This window comes from Tigriopus californicus, chromosome 1 (genome assembly GCF_007210705.1).
Source record: "Tigriopus californicus strain San Diego chromosome 1, Tcal_SD_v2.1, whole genome shotgun sequence".
Lineage (NCBI taxonomy): Eukaryota > Metazoa > Arthropoda > Copepoda > Harpacticoida > Harpacticidae > Tigriopus > Tigriopus californicus.
The window spans coordinates 6,787,426-6,804,457 of record NC_081440.1 but is presented as its reverse complement, the minus strand read 5'-3'; the positions used below and the strand labels follow the sequence as shown (position 1 = coordinate 6,804,457).

The 17,032-nt window shown below is 41.4% G+C and overlaps 1 protein-coding gene across 1 annotated transcript; it reads right to left on the bottom strand.

Moving 5' to 3' along the window:
- Nucleotides 1-3,068: 3,068 nt before the first annotated feature.
- Nucleotides 3,069-16,936, bottom strand: LOC131885543 (uncharacterized). The gene is made up of 6 exons (XM_059233615.1): nucleotides 16,475-16,936; nucleotides 14,699-14,833; nucleotides 12,459-12,747; nucleotides 11,032-11,187; nucleotides 4,284-5,028; nucleotides 3,069-4,049 (listed from the first exon to the last, which is right to left on the bottom strand). Exons 1-6 carry the CDS (start codon nucleotides 16,928-16,930, stop codon nucleotides 3,257-3,259), a joined length of 2,574 nt encoding a protein of 857 aa, XP_059089598.1. The 5' UTR covers nucleotides 16,931-16,936; the 3' UTR covers nucleotides 3,069-3,256.
- Between the last annotated feature and the right edge of the window lie 96 nt (nucleotides 16,937-17,032).

The following is a 17,032-nucleotide window of genomic DNA, read 5'->3' as shown; positions in this document are numbered from 1 at the left end:
TACTATTTTCAAAGGACCTCTTTTCTAATCCCAAGCAAGGTTTAGTCACATCAGGATGAGACCCAGCTTCAAGACAGTCAGAAAGTCAGATGGAAAGGAGAAAGAGAAGAAGAGAAAGAGCGAGAAGGAGCCATTTTCTCGCACTCTCGAACATCTACAGTAGATGATGAGTCCGTAAGAGAAGTAACAGACAGCAGTGAGTACGTAGGAGTCGGAACATAAAGCCAGGAACCTCTGGAGCCCCGAAATCGGATGAAAAAAAACCGCGAAAAGCAAGCACGAAGGCAACCGTGGCTAGGGCGATGACGACGACGACGACGACCCGTTGAGGTCTTTTGAAAAAGTGGAGGGCATTTATCTCCTTCTTCATTCCTTGGGCTGTTCTCTCGTTACAAGGCCTAGGGAGTGACTCCTCAGCTCTACTGCCACTATAATGTACGGATACACTACTGGGTGTGGGTGGGTGTAGTTCTGTGCAAGAGTACAGTGAATGTTGTGGGAAAGAAGGGAGTGCTGTACACCAGAGAGAGAATGAAGTGGTCCACTAAATTTTGCTACAAATGCCTTCTCTTTTCCTCACAAATTGAAATTTGTTTGCCCAACTCACAAGTTCATCGCCAAATGCTCTGGCTGGAACCGGAGTTTCTTTGGGCCTTGATTGGATTACCTCCAGAATAGCAATCAGCTAGAAGTAGAAGCAGAAGCAGACGCAGAAGAAGTGCGTGTATCTACAGTAGTTGTGCGTTTAGGAAGTAATACTACGTAGACTCCTCCGACCAAAAGCAAGGCACCATAAATTTATTCTTGACGCAAAAGATGTGGACCAAAACAGAATATTGGACGTTTCCCCCTTGGATCATTTCACGCTTCAACTAGAGAAAATAGAGCTCGTGTTGTTTCGTGCTGTTCCATGAACACTGTACGTGCGTTAACCTTGAAGACAAGGTTAACGCAGTAGGATCGTGAAAACTACAGGTGACACTCACTGAACGAGTTCATTCCTGTTTAAGATGAAAGAGTAACCTGTAGAGAAGTTACATTTGGTCAAACACACTACTCTTTCCACCTTTAGTTCATCCTCTTTAATGTTCCCTGCCCTTTAAAGTGCAATCTGTGCATTTTGGGATAGAGCAAGTTCGAAGAGAACGGGTCAGAAAATTGAAGAAGACTCCTATAAAACCGCTACGGACACTTATGATCTTCAGATTTTGGTTCATTCCTACCAAAGCTTGGCCCATACAAACAAAGAAAAACATTCCTCATGAGTTGGGTAGCTCGTTTCCTCCAGGTTACTTTCGCATGACATATATACAAAGTACTACTGTTCTAATCATTACCATTGTCATTGAATTGTCTGTATGATCTTATTTGATCATAAAAATGATTACATGAATTCCTTTGTAATTGAAAGCATGGTCGGTCAAATCTGATGTTTACTTGAATAATTCTAGAGTTATATGACATGTACTTGACAATACTTTCACCCCTTTGATCGTACATTGTATGATATGACGCAACGCTTTGAGAAGAACAAGAAAATGATGACATTTAGCTCACTATTTTATAACCAATTCTAAAGCAGCATCTATGACAAACGTTGTCCTGAATAAAGCTCCATGTGATAAGCCGACTTGCCTCTCCTTTACCATGCCACATCTTTTTAGAATAGGACATATGCGCTCATCAAGAATACGCGTAAAAAGAGGCCAAAACACAACATTTGGCAGACACGCAATAAGATACTGTATCTTGGGTCTTAATTAACGCCCTCGGGTATTCAAGTTGGAAGTTTTTGAGCTGCTAAATGGCGTTGAAGCACAATGTGCCATTCTGTACGGAACACGTTGTTGGAACAAGTCAGTCGTCAGCCCCAGAGAAGGGCATGAAAAATGCATGAGGTAATGGGAAATATTTCCTTGACCTTTGCCGGCCCAATATGGAAGCTCAGGTCAAATTCGACCTTCGACCACTAAATCTTGCAATTTAAAAAATATTGGAAGTGGACTTTGCAAGAATTTGAAACCCCTTGTGCCCATCATAGGCAAGGCATTGGATGCCCTGGGCGAAGACTTCCTCCCTTGTGTGACTCTTGTTGAAAGTGGCCCAAGTCCAAAATGAAGAGATTCTATTGTCGATAACATGGTTACGTTAAGAATTTATCGCAATTCGTCTTCACGGACAAGGATTTAACTTGTCTGTTTCAGGGATTTTTATGGACTCCCAAGAGACAAGCGTTGGAGAAAATAGTAAAGCTTTGATGAATTGCGTGAGTTGAGGACGGGAAGAGGCAGAAAAAGACTCTCCACTAAATCTGCTGACTGTTTCACAAATGCATGTCAAAGCTACAACCGAGTTAAGCACGCATACGTTCCCTAGTGATGCCTTGGCTCTCTTGGATAAAAAGCTTTCTGACTGACAATTGGCACCAGAACAATTTCAGCTCAACGAAGGCTTGTAGTTGAGCAACTTTTGGTTGAAAAACCTCCATACTCCCCCGAGTAAGACCAAGAAAATTACGACGTTAACACACTCACTACCTTTGGCCGTACTATCTAAGATTAAAGTGCAGAGATGAAACGCATCGTTAGACCGTCGTTAAAAGCCACTTGTGACAAAAGGACCCAAGGAGTGGACAGAAAGCAGCGCATTTAGCTGAAATGAAAAGCTACGTATAGAAGAGTATCAAATGATGAAGCGTTATCAGCAGGCCTCCCCACGGTTTGTCCAAAGGCAAAGAAGCCTAAGATACTGCAGATATGGAAGTGGATTACGTTTCATAGCATATTGCACGAATCCCCTTGGAATGAACTAATTTCAAACAATCCTCAAATTAGGAAGCGCTCTTTACTTGCACGTGTTAAAAATGTACTGCAAGTATATTTAGACCTAGATTTGTGACGGCACCAAGTCTAAAGATATGTATTGATTTCATCATGAGTAGCATACTTTCACCGATAAGGAAACAACGACCAACCTCCGACATATTTTTCGTTTGTTAACCTTTATAACTTGGTTCGTCTCTTCGGATCTGACGGCTTTTGGGCGACATCATTTCATCCATCTTGACATCTAGACTAATATCCTTTATTCATACGAACTATGCAACACTGAATAATAGTACATTCATGCATAATCGTCCAAGCATTAAACAACATAGTACCACATACACCGGGTAGTGTTGTACGTACACGTATGTATATATGTTGTAGCACGAGTATGTACGAGTACTTGTAGTCGACGAGGTACACACGGGCCTTCAATTATGCAAGAACGCGACGGTCCAATAAATAACATTGAAAAGAAAAATTAGCAATGGAACAATGGTTCGACTCAGATCGGCTGTCACGAGATCGGGTGAGCGTGAGAGAGGTTTCTCCGACTCATCTGGGATATCCCAAGGTAAGGCAGGGGTAAGCAATCCACTCTGGGCGTTCTCATCGTACTGACAATCTTCCACATTGAGTGTCCTCACCTGTGGATTGGACCCTCTCTGACAGCAACAACAATGATGACCAGGCCGCCGTGAATGCTGGCGGACAAATTGATGTTTCTGTCGTTGCTGTTGCTGCTGTTGTTGTTGGTCTTGATCCTTGTTCGTTTGTTGTTCATTTGTCAATTCTGGTCGAACACAGCAAGAATAAATCCATTTCCAATATCTGTTGTTCTTGAGAAGCCAAGCGGAGGTTTCCTTCCCTCGGGCAAGTCTCGTGGATTGGTCTTGGCCTTGTTTCTTGCCATCACCACCCTCGTTTGCTTCGGAGAGAACACTTGAGTGATGATGACGATGAGGATGATGACGAGGGTGATGTTGATAACCCAGATCTGGGCCACATGTGAAGGATTGGCCTTGACTGAACAGGATCTGCGGATTGGATGGGATTTCCGGAGATTGACTTTCTTCAAGACGTGGACTAGTTTCCAAACCAGACACACGCGACGAACTAGGGGTAGGTGTGGATGGGAAGAGCGCCTTCTGCGTTGAGGGTGACGGCAACCTTTGGCCTTGTCCGCTGAGCTTGCAATCCGATATTGGTGAATGGCGGTCTGGGCTGCAAGTGAGAATATTGAAATATCTGAGGAAATTGATAGTCAGTAAGTAGCCTTTTCTCTCGTTTGTAATCTACTCTAAGGTCAGTAGAAAATTCAACCCCCCCCCCTCTTTTTCCTGTCCTAGTGCATAAGACTACTCTGCTCTATGAGGCTGAAGTGCATCAACTCGCTCGCATGCATTCAGCTGGATCACAGAAGATGAAGTGGAATTGCGTTACGGCATTGAGTCCCACCTCTTGACTTGCAGATTATCGCCACTAATTGGTCTCATTAAGGGGCACCTCTGGTCTCGATCCTCGGCCTCCACCATAGCATCCTCCACCTTGATGGTGGGACCCACATGTCGAGTGCATCCCGTAGTATCTCCGTCCAACTGATGCGATGAACGAGATCCATGCATCTCGATATTCGAGGATCTCGAGCCACTCGCATCTCTCCTTTTTCTTCTCCTCTCTTGAGATCTCAGGGAACAGGTCCGCACGATTTGTGTGTTGGGTGGAGAGCTCTGGACAATGATTCCAAAAGCCTCGTCTCCGGCGGATTTATCGTCAAGATTAGAGTGGCTCGAGGTCGGTGAGGGCGGGGGCAACGGCAAGATGAGAGACTCGTCTGTATTCAGGCCTCCGCCCATCCATTCGTGGCGCCCATTTTGCAAGTCTCTACAGCACGTGGTTGATGGATATTTGGATCCGAAATCCAAGTGGCCAGGGCCTGGCCTGCCCATCATCCTGGCATTGTTTTTGCATTTTGCGTGGCCAGGGTTAATCTCAATTGGAGTGCACGAGGGGGCTCTAATCTCTTCGAAAGGGGGTCGATACCTCGGATCTCGGCGTCTGTATTCGGTAACAGTGTGAAGGACCACTTCAAGAAATGGAAGCAATAGACCGAAGACCATCCAAATGTCAATCATTTTAAAGTAAGAGGTTTTGGGTAGAGTGGAGGAAGTATTCAGGAACAGAGTGGTCATCACCAGCATTCCTGTAACAGAAAAGTTGAAAGTCTTTCCTAACTGAGCTTCTTTTCAGCAACAAATATCCTCCCTTATCGTGCAAATAACCGTCACATATCGTGGTTGTGTTTTGTGGGTGCGATTTCTGAGCTTTTCTTCAATTGAGTGATCTAATTCACGGCGGCAGAAAAACATTAGTTTTGACAATGAATAAGAGTTCACAGGTTTTCAAGAAAGGGTCTCAATTCACTAGCTGCAAGAAATAGAGTTTATTTCAGTCTCTCAATTTTTATTTTATTTGACATCAAAAAAGCAAAACCACCCCGAATGAAAGTATTAATTTTGGTTTAGGATACACAGGACAAGTAATGGGCATCATTGATTTCAAAGTTGACTTTGACAATTGTTAAATCATTATTGAAAAGTAACACTTTCTTAATCCTTAATTCATTACTTTTGAGCAAAATGTAAACTCCCATTTGAACACACAGCTGACATTGCACAATATTCAAAGAAGGTGCGAGAGGTATCTGATACTGTACGTTTTCATAGTCAATCATGAGCTCTTGTCTACCCCAGGTTTTAGGGTCAATTACACTTAAGGTAGAGGCTCAACGTGCGTTTTGAATGCAGCTTCAAGCCATCGAAAATTTCTATTACTATAGGGCATGCGCGGTCGTTTATCGTGTAGCAAGTTTTGAGTCAGACTTGGACAAGTATTACCTCAATTCCTGATCATCCTTTGTACTTCAGAAATAGCTAGACATACCAACTCTAATTCGTTGGTGGATCAGATATGGTATGGATATAGAGTTAGTTGAATAAGAAGTACAAAATTTCCATCTTGAATTGTTGAGATTGCATTGCTAGAAGGTGTAAAGAAGAATGAAAAAAGGAATGGAGAAACATACATTTCATGAGGAAATTTGAGCAAACTTATTTGCTTGTCTGGTCGTGGTAAATACCCGTTTTTAATGTACTGCAAGTTTTCGACTTGCACTTGCGTCAAAATTGTATTTTTTGTCTTCATTACTATGTTCGCCTTAGAAAAGGTGAGAATAACATTTGCACACAATCTAGGCGGTAAATGTCAAGTGGCTTTCTAGGGGTTTCTTCTTAATCTGACTCGCTCTTGGTCTCAAACAAGGACTGTGGAAATATGGATGGATTGGCACAGACCAAGAATTGTCATTTTCTGAACCAATCCTGTTCCTCCGCATCATTTCATATTGGGTTAGTGTTCCTAAGTCCTCTCAGCTACATACCAATGTCAATGCCAATGCCTTCAAATGTTACCAAATAAATATTTTTGGATTTCATGTTTACAAGCAACCTATCCCAACATGTCGGCTCAGCTACTCAGGCCAATGGTATTCTAGACCTAGTTCTATCCAGCAATCCTGATTTGATTTTAAATATTCAAGTGACTCTAAGTAATCTATCTGATCAAAACGTGCTGGAAATATTTACGACAATCAAGTATCAAAATACCATTGATACATTGAAGCAGCAACTGAAGATGACGTAACCATCAAATTTTGAGAGGTTACTAATATTTTTGAGGCTTAATAGCTCTTGGTCAAGGGATTAAATTAGAGTTCCAATGCACTTATTCATTAAAGGAATGGTTCATGCAGAATTGCAATTTAATGAACTGTCACAATTTTACTCATGCTTAGAAAATACGTTTCAGTCGAAAAAAAGGAATGCTTTATCTTTAAAAGAGACTTTTTGAAACATTAGAAAATATTGTCTAATATTTCGCATTGTATCTTGTTTTTTAGTACCTCTGTTGTATTGAAAAGTACTCCAGCGACCTCCTAAGATTTCTGCTGACATCAGAAGACAGCTGTTACTTAAAGGAGTCAATAGCTCGAGAAAAAGTCTCAAAGACTGGACTAACAAAGAAAGTACTGGTTTCAGGGCGAGAACTGGCCTATGACAAATTCACGTTTAGCAAGCCTAAACCTTGTTTCCAAAATGGAACAGGAATCTTAAGTTGACGAAACTATGAACCTCCTTCTTTTTTCATTTCAAGAATAATGTGCAGAGAGGCCTGCTAAAGTGAATCTTAACCCGATCTTCAAATGCTAATGAAACCCCTCAGGAAATTACTTAATCTGCATGCAACATCTCTTTTTGGAAGCACTCAAAATGGTGACACTGAATACATCAAGTTTCAGGTTTTTAAACAAGTAATCAGGTCCGAATGTCTTTCATTTTGAGGCGAAATCTACCTGTAGAGTGGGGGTGGCCTTTCATTTTCCTTATATATGATATACCATATGATATACCGCCCCCCTTAATCTTGGGATTTGGTGTCCACAATTATTTTCAAGTCTCATTTGACCGTCCGATTTATCTCTGATGTGGTAAGGATATTTCATGTATTGAAGATGAAGATTTCCCACTCTTTTCCATTTTGACCCATTTCTGTCAGCGTTTTCGACTAAAAGTTCTGTGAAACTATAAATTTCAGTTAAATATGAATACTAATGAACGTGGTTTTTGTGGAGAGCAAAAATTGAAAAATCATTTTCTAGGTGAAGAAAAGATTATCAATCATTAATTGAAAAAAATATGATGTCTTGTCTTCAATTTTGTAAAGCTTAGTTTAAACTTTTTAGTCCACTGAAAATAAACGATCATTGATGTAATCTTATTCCTCTATTCTAATTCAAATACCAAACATTGTTGACTCCATGTTTTTAAGAGCTCTCCCATAAACTGAAGTAAAAAAAGTACATAATACACATTTAGCTTGAGCTCAAAATTGTATCAATTTTAGGCTTGTGTTAGCATTACAATTTATAGATGAATGTCATTGTTATTAGAGGAAATAAGTTATTTGCAGGTATTACAGACTAATGTAGCCGAGCGTTCTGAGAGGCAGTGCCATCAAGGTAAGACTCTTCTCCCTGAGTGTCAGGTGGTCAAAACCCGGGGCCAGAAGTAAATCGTCTTTCATGTTGACGATGTGGTGGCAAAGCTTTAATTGTTAACATTTGGTTGTATGATTGTATCTTCCAAGTTCTGTTGTAAGTTAGGTCTCAAGTATTAGAAAATCATTCATAATAAGAAAAGTTTTATCACAGGATTGCACTACTTATACCTAAGAGATGTATTTCGAAAATTTTCCATGATCATGGAAAAGACAAAAATCTTGAGATAATTTGGTCATAGAAATTGCTTTCAGTTGTTAGTATTTAAGTTGTAATTTTGCTACACATTTTAGAACATTTTTTTGTTGGCGACCGAAGTTCATATTTCTCGAAGTACATGCCTACTATGAAACGGATCAACACATAACAAGAATGGGTTTTCATCTCGTTTTGACCTAACATTTCAAAAACTGCAACAAAATAACCGTGACGCGTTAACTGTTGCAACGGGGATCCATCCCCAGGTGCATCTCCTGTTTGTTAGGTTTGCCGTTTTGGTTGTTGCAGAGTCAGATGGCAGCTCTCTCCCTCGGCCTGCCATCGGGTGATGGGAGTCCCAATTGAAGGATGTTCCCACTCTGTCATCACAGCCAACATTGATTAATACCCTACCCTTGGGAACGGCCACAGAATCGACTATTTAAGTTTCTACAGGAGCAAATAATATTGTAATTTAAATACTGTAAAGAAGCATGGACTCGGTTAGACCGGTATTGAGCCAGAGGGAAGCAATTTGGACAACGAACGATCTACTCGTTGCAACTGTACAAAAATATAAGATTTTATTGTTTTCCACCTCATTTCTTTACGTTCATGCTATGCATTTGTACAAATTATCATTGCCAGGTTTTCAGTTCTCCAAACTTTTCGCCTTTTATTTTTTAAACCTTTTTGCAGACTCCCTTGCCCAGGAATTCAAGACAAAAAACCTTTTTTTTCTTCATTTTACTTAACTTTTATCTACTTACAGAACTTGATCGACCAAGGAATTACAGTTTGCGGCTCTGGCTAACCCCTGAATATGGGGTTGATCAGGAATTTTGGTCAAATGCTTGTCCAAGCCTGACTTAAATTCTGCCAACTGATCAGCACTGACATACTCCCTACGGTAATTTGAGGGGAGCAAATTGAACAATGAAGGAGACCGAGAAAGAAGAGAGGTGGACTTCATTGTTCTAATTAGCCTGGATTCACAAGGGCTTCAAAGTTTTCTCAAAAGCCACGTTAGAAACGTTGAAAATACACAATATAAGATACCTCTCGAACCTTCTATGAATACTGTAGTACAGTCTAAACCTTCTTAATTATACGTTATTATTTTCACATCAACATCAAGCATCGTTGAAGTCAGACTTGGAGAAGTTTCTGATCAAAATTCAAAATTAACCTTATGTTCAAGGGCTACTTAGATCCACCATCTTTACTTTATTCGTGGATAAGAAATTATATGAATTTTAAGCTTAATAAAATGTAAAAGTTTTTCTTATTAAATTACTGAAGATTCTATGTCCAGAAAAACTGCAAAAAACACTGGAGCAAGTTTCATTATGTAAGGATCGAACCACTTTTATTCAAATTGGAAATGGTTTTTCTTAAACTTAGGGCCGCCGGCCACATTCTAATGGTTCATGGCCAAAATGCTGGCATATACGGGTATGTGCAATTGTTCATCATTATCTCACCAAGGAAAATCGAGAAAGTAGTAGAAGAGGCCATGTCATCATACGTTCAAGTTAAATGAATTTTTTATGAATAGTATCGAGTTTCCTAGATGCGTGTGACATTTTGGTGCGAAATCTTATGGTTACTTGAGGTTTGTTTCTTTTGAATGAATCAACAAAGATTGAAACCATAAACCGTTTCCCAAGTGCTGGAACAGGTACAAGAACAGATCTTTGAATGTCTTCACTTGAACCCCTTATCAACATAAAGTAACTGAATCAGATAATCCAACCACCCAGTACCATTTTTGGATCAAAATCCATGTTAAAGGCAAATATCGACCATAACTTGTTTGTTCCTTTGTTTCTCAACTAGGAGAAAAAAGTGATAACAGCCATCTCATTCATGAAAGAAAAGCTAGCGAAGCAAGGTGCAAGAAAGTTCTTGAAAACACTTGTCATAAACCTCTCGCCCAGAAACGCCTCTTCCCAAGTTGTCTTATCCATGATTAATCCATAGCACCTCGAAAACGAAGAGGACGATGGCCGACCAAGCAAGCTAGCGGGAAAGCGAGCGACCCCTGTCCTGGTTTTGTTTTCTGTCCGTAATTAATTATAGAGCAGGGTTATGTCTCGAGTCCTTGGCATTCAGTTTTGAAACGTCGTGGACGTCACGAATGCTCTCTGTGATTTAGCTCGGGATGAAGCCCGTACAAATATTGTCGTCAGGAAGAATGTAATTATTTCTAGTGTCAGCACGAGATTCAAGCCACATGACTTTCTCGTCCATTTTCATCCGTCATTTTGGGGGAATCGTGTCCTGCTCTTTTGGTACGTTCATTCGTTGGTCCATTCATTGGTCTTTCCTTCATTTGGGGTATCAAGCAACAGAGTACTTGCTGAGTTGCATGAGGAATAAGATATTGGAATAAGATAAGCCCATAATGAAGTTTGTTGGTAGGTGCTATCGACACGAAAATCGGAGGCCCAAGAAGAGATCAGTGTGATAATACTGACGAGGAAGCAAAAGGAGCTGAGGGAAGGACGGGGGGAGAGAGAAAGAGAGATGGATCCAATGAACGCTCCAAAGAAGGAACGAAGGAAAGAAGGAACGAAGGAATGAGGGAACGAGGTAAACAAAGAGAAAAGCACCTTAAGGAGTATCAGGTTTCAGCTCAACTCATCTCGCAAGGTAAACTAATCATTCACATTCCTTTGGTTCTTTGGCCTGCGCACGGACGAGCGGGCTAACGTCTTAATCAGTCGATACATATCAATTATAGAACATATTCTGAACATTATAAAAGCCATGAAAATATCCAAAAAAAATATATACCCTGAAAACTACTTTTGTCGATTGAATGGCATTATCATTTTCCTTCTTCGTTGGATGCACTATGTATAATCAAATCAAAGTATTTACACCTACCTGTAAGTGAGACCATAATCCTGGTGTGAAAGTATGATATCTTGAAGTACTGCGTGGCATGAATGATGAAGAATAAACAGAGCGATGGCAAATAGGTGGTTAAAAGCTGATACAGATATCGTCGTTTCATCCGGATGACAATCACAAAACCCGAAGCTGAAATAATAAACAGACAAACAATGATGTTAGCTCCAATCAAATTAAGCTATTTGAACAACAAGTTTAGCCCATAGATCATCACACTTTGTTCATTGAATGAAAGCTTGGTAATCCTCAGCCAAAGGAAGGAGATATTGAATGGCTGGTATTGTAAGAAGGAGTGTTACGGCCTTTTCACAAGGTATCGACTCGGTTCTCTCGTTTAAGGGGGGCCGTTTGTCTAGCCTTGAGCCTTGTGGCATTATCTCGAAAATAAATTGAGTCTTTTTGAAGGCCCTCTTCAAAGCAAGCTCTCATCAAAAGCAACACAAAAAATAGTCCTTTCGTCCGTAATAAGGAACACCGGGCTTCGCTGTATCGTCTTATCTGTACTATATGTGTGGCCGACGAAATTGGATAGATCCCGGACACTTTTACCTTTAGTTGAGGTTGTATTGGAAAACGGGCCAAACAACGGAGACGATAATAATAACGACCCCATTAACTGCTCCTAAACTGAAACCTTTCAAATCAATGCTTATCAAGAATGTCTTTGTTTTAGGAGAAAAAGGAACTAAATGAGGGAGGTTTGAAACAAAAATTGGCTATTAAATTTGAAGCAAAAAAGAGAATTACGTCGACATAAACACAGGAATAACTCAAGCCCAATTCCTAACTGAATACCATTCGTTGTGGGCAGAATCGAAGACAGTCGAACATTTGTGCTCAAAACCAACAATAAAGCCATTGTCGTTGAAGCAGGCTATGACGGAAACCGTCATCATAAAGTTGCCTTTTATGACAACCAGCTTCCTACGCAACAGCCTTCTTGGCTGGCCTTGCTTCAAGGCAAGTGTAACTTCTTCTTCTTCTCTATCTTTTGTCCTTGCCTTCGTTCTCCTCCTATTTCTTCTCCTCCTCTTCTTCTTCTTCTTCTTCTTCTTCTGTTAGTACTTTTTTCCTCTCGTTCTTCCCTGAGAATACGCGGTGTGTCTTGCGCTGGTTGGTAGTGTAGTAGTCCTTTGTTTGGAAACCTTAACAAACCTAATCTGACTTTAGAGCCCATTTGCGATATTGAATGCGCCAGGGCTCGTAGGACCCAACACAGAGATTTCTTTTCCAATTCCACTCAGACGTCATCTGGGCGTCTTACAGGACCCGTTCAAATGCACAAAGCTCCCCCTTTTCCTTCTCGTGGGAACTCAGGGTGTATAAGACATTTACTGGCCCATTCGTTTAAACAAAAATGGGTCTACAGTTTCCATTTTGGCGTGTCAAGGAGAACTTACCCGATTCCGTGAGGATATTCCAGTCGTCGATAAAGTATTGAAGAAGCTCTCGCTCGCCTAAATAGGTCAAAGACCGGACCTGCGACGGGTTTAATGCGAATCTACCGTGGGGTATCCTCCGAAAGATCATGTAGCACATTTGGACATCAAACGGGTAGTAAGTCATGTCGAAGTTGCATTGGAATTGGATGTTGTGATGACGTGAGTAAACCAATGGGTTTTCCGAGCCCGAGAAAATGTACTTTTCGTCTGTGCCCTCCTCTTTGATGGAACTAAGCGTATAGTTGCCCTGGAAATCGGGTCAAAGAGAAGGCATCAAATGAAAGTGATCAAGGGATTAATGACGTGCATGACCAGTTTGGTCACTTCAGCCTTTTCCACGCTTCTCATGGGAAGCGACTAAAACACATTTTTAAAAAAATATATGTTTATTTCCAAATATTTGTTCAAGAAGTCAATTTTTTAAAGTACATGTTGTATTTTTTGGTAGCCTACTCACAGGGTTGTCGCAATTTAGTGCCGAATGCTAAACAAAAAATTGCTCTTAACTCATTGAGTCAATATTTCTATAAAACATATGCAAGGTAAGGTTTCAAAAGTATTCCGATGATCTTTTTGCGAATCGGTATAGTCAGTCGGGAAAAGGCATGGACGCCCAATTAACCAGCGCCTCTACTTCCAAAAAAATCCCATTTGATGGCCTAAATGTTGAAAGAATGCTAATAATTAAAAAAGTTGAACTTTTGACATTAGCCTTAACTTTCTTTGGTATTTATACCCAAACCAAATTCTTTTAGAAGTATTTAGCCAAAAAGGTTTTTGAAATTTGAGGTAAGCCGAATTAGGACTACCATGTGAACCAAATGATAGCTCACTGTTACAACCGAGCCTCAAGAATGGTCCCAGAGTAAACTGGGAAACCCTAGTTATTTTCCCACATTCTCTCGGCCTTTTCACGACCGAGCAGACGCAATTTTTAATCAAATTGTAGGTCTTTGATCCACACCCCTGACATTTAGCCTTGGACTCCCACGGGTGGCACTTTTGGCCTTTGTGCCAATATAGATGTTGTCACAGCCACGGCAAATCTTCAGTCTCCTCTACGTTACGGTATGTTTTCCTCACCACTTGAAATGGAATGATCTTTAGCCAGTCGCTTTTCCTTTCTGGGTTGGAACAATAAATCTTCCCCACCATGACTTCATCGACAATGACAGCTGGCGTGAAGGAGTGACAGGTGCATTAGTTACGGGGAACATGCCACCCACACCATTGATCTCGGGAACTCGTTAGGCATTTCAAGCCATCCTTTATTTCCCTTGCAGAGATCTTGATCAAAGTCACATGGTGAAATGCATCCTTGATGCAGCTCGGTGGGAAAGATATCGTTAGAAAATTGGTGGTGATGAGTGACGAATATGCTCGTAGGTTCCATGACAATTTCCCCTCACGACCATGCCCCGTTGCCAAAATGGCAGCACTAGCTGTCTCCACCCTGTTCCGTTGTTGTGAATAGATCTTCACCACATTCTCCCGCATTCTCTCTCCATGGCAAGTTGTTTGAAAGTCTCAGATGTTCGGTCTCTTCTCGATCTTCCTCCCTTTATTTCAAGAGTAGTGGGACTAGGGACACGAAGCAAAGGGGCTTGAGGGAAGGGGGGCACGTCAAAAAGTTTGCAAAGTTTTCCCATTTCAATGGGACAAGAGCGCATGCTTAATTTTCATTTAAGACCACCTTCAGAAGCAAAACCAAGCCCCTGGCCTACTAAGATGGAGCACTGAAACGAACCAACGAAATGGGACAACTTGTTTGAGACTGAAGGGCCAGTAGATGCGTTCCTCTTCAAGACAGCACAAGGAAGTCACAAGCAAGCGAGCTAATACGAGGTATTATAGCAGCCCGTTGGCCGCCTCGAACTAATCCCACACAAATAAGGGACCGGAAAAGGGAAAGGACCTTGTTGATGCTAATGCCACGGCCTTTTTGGATGGCGGTCTCCGCCCAAAGAGGGTAAGCTACTCTTTTTCTACTCTCTTTCAATGAATGCCAGACTGTATTCCGGGTCAAATAAAACTTTGAAATGTGCCAAGATTCTCTTTGAAAGGTGCATTTGGGACCATTGGACAAGCGCTATCTCTGGAGAAGAACCTCGTTATATGGCTCCAGACCGGATATTTTTTTTTTGCAAAGAGTCAAGATGGAAATGCATCTGGGAATAATGCTCACTTTTTTCACATACCTGCTTGATGACCGAAAGAGACGCTTTGGCATCCAAAATGGACTCGTTTTCGTCATCTGTATTGTTGAAAATGATTTTCGGAATCCAAATTTTTTCCTTTTCACCTTGAGTCAAAGAATTCATGACAGGATCATCCTGAAATGGAAGAAAACGTAGGCGCTACTGTACGTATATTACAACTTATGTTGAAGGCGTCGTTGAAACCAACAGAGCACACGACTTAGGGGCCCTAGTGGATTTCTTTCTTTTCTCCTTTATTTGAGTCGAAAAAAGGAAGGGCCTTTCTTCCCGCCCTTGAGAGTTGCACACTCAACAGGGAGATGGTAGAGAGGTGTGTGGAGAAATCATCCCATCCTTTTGAATTATTCACACACCACTTAAGGCTCAGCAGAGCTCGGCTAGCCTCTCCCATTCATACAACTCATTTTAAACAGAAGTTGCAACCAAAATAGTTGGTTAGCCTAGAATTTCGTAGGTACAACAAGTCTTCTCTTCGGAATCTAAACTCATGGTCTGTCTGAAATGTTGTTTTCGAACTTGACAGACTCCTGGAAAAGGTCCAAGCTTTAAACTTCCTTACATCTCTGGGGAAAACTTCGATTTATTTATCCCTCTTAAAGGAAAGGTTCGGGATGAGAAGAGTTACCACAGGAAGCCTGGCCAAATCTGAACTATACCGTACCTACAGGTTATTGTATTATCATTCATCTTGAATTTATTTCCAGTTCCAAGAGTCCTTCTTCCTCACTTACGGTAGAGCGTTAAGCCGGCATTTTTTGCCTTGACATGAACGAACAAAACTTTTTTGACATGTCTGCAAAAGCCCTCTCTATCTGTCACAACGAGGTTAAACTTGGTACAGGATGTAAAGATGGGAGGAAAATAAAGGGGCTGCTGGTTTCGTCCATTGTCCAGAAATGTTCGGGAAAAATTATTGGCAAATTGTCTCCTGATTGGGATCCACCCGTTCAGTGACGAAAATTGCTGAATGTACTAGATAAGAGTTAGTTAGCTCTTTAGTTTCCCAAATAGTGACGGCTTCAAGACAGCTTGTCCTGCCAAATTGAAATGCTCTTTAGAGTATGATATTTGCAATTTGTAACTCTCTGGCATGACATATTTTGGTCGGTTGGTTGGAACGGTAATTTTTTAAGGCTTTGTTGGACAGAGCTCTGAATAGGCTAGGGATTTTTGACATCTCAAAAGAATGAGAAATGACTAAACAGCTGAGGACAACACAATTTCTGACGTATAGTCTTATGATACTGTATGTTGTAGTTTGTCCTTTTCAACTGGAGATCTTACTTCCATGCTCGAAGACAAGAAGGATCGGATGAAAGAACTCTTACTTTGTTTGACCAGGGCCAAAATGGCCGAAATGGTCACCAGTGGCTACTGAGCCTCTCCAAGATGCTCATGGACACTTCACTAAGACCGTGAGAAAACTTATTCGTTTTGTCTTCTAACCATTGACCAGCCTTCGAGGTCTCCTAGAAAAACGTGTGTGCGGGAATATCTGCCCACTTGTCTCTATTCTCGATCCAAGACAACGTCTTCGCCAAAGTAGTTGGAGGTCCTTAAAAAAGATTTGTTTTTAATCCCAACACCCTTCTTGCCAAGTAGTCAAGAACATGAGGAGGCCAACCAACCCGTCATCTGCCAACCAAAAACTATGGCCTTCCTTCGGCCTTCCCTCGGCCTTCCTTCGATCGTCTCCTTTTCCCCCTTTTCGTTTCTTTCCGCTTGAGTTAGGCTAAAGCCAAGACTAAAACTAACCTTCAAGTTATGATAGATGATCCGAGGATCCAGCCAGCTCAGGTTTAGCCGAAACTGAACGTTCAGACTCATTCCCAATTCGCGGATGTCATCCAGAGAGAGAATTTCCACGTGATATGTCACCTCAGTCCGTCTGCCCCCTCGCTCTTGGGGCGGGTAGTCCTTGATGTAGTGGAACTGGTTCAATGAGACCAACTTACAATCGAACTCGTCCGAGAAATCGTCACAATCCCGTTTCTGATCGCACCGTCCCATGATGCTGATGCACGTGCCATCGTCGCAAGTGAACTGAGATTCTGCTTCACACGTGGTAAGTTTAAGGCGGCGAATTTGAAAGCGATTATGGAGACAGGACTCGTTGACAAAGTACCACGATCTCTTTCCCAATGGGTAATCTTGGGAGGTATTGTGGAAAGCGTAAGCGTACGGATCCGTCAGACTGATCATGAAGTTCATTCAATCAGGAGAAGATGGAGGCGGAGATGTGTAGATCCCATGAAAAAATATTCCCTTTATTCCCAATGCCACAAGAAATGACCCGTATTGTTCAATAAGTCC

What these genes read in the sequence shown, in the direction of transcription:
- LOC131885543 (XM_059233615.1), bottom strand. Translation starts at nt 16,930, where the DNA reads ATGAACTTCATGATCAGTCTGACGGATCCGTACGCTTACGCTTTCCAC. An exon ending in TCATCTATCATAACTTGAAG is followed by an intron (nt 14,834 to 16,474) that starts GTTAGTTTTAGT and finishes CTTCCATTTCAG; the next exon opens with GATGATCCTGTCATGAATTC. An exon ending in GAATATCCTCACGGAATCGG is followed by an intron (nt 11,188 to 12,458) that starts GTAAGTTCTCCT and finishes TTATTATTTCAG; the next exon opens with CTTCGGGTTTTGTGATTGTC.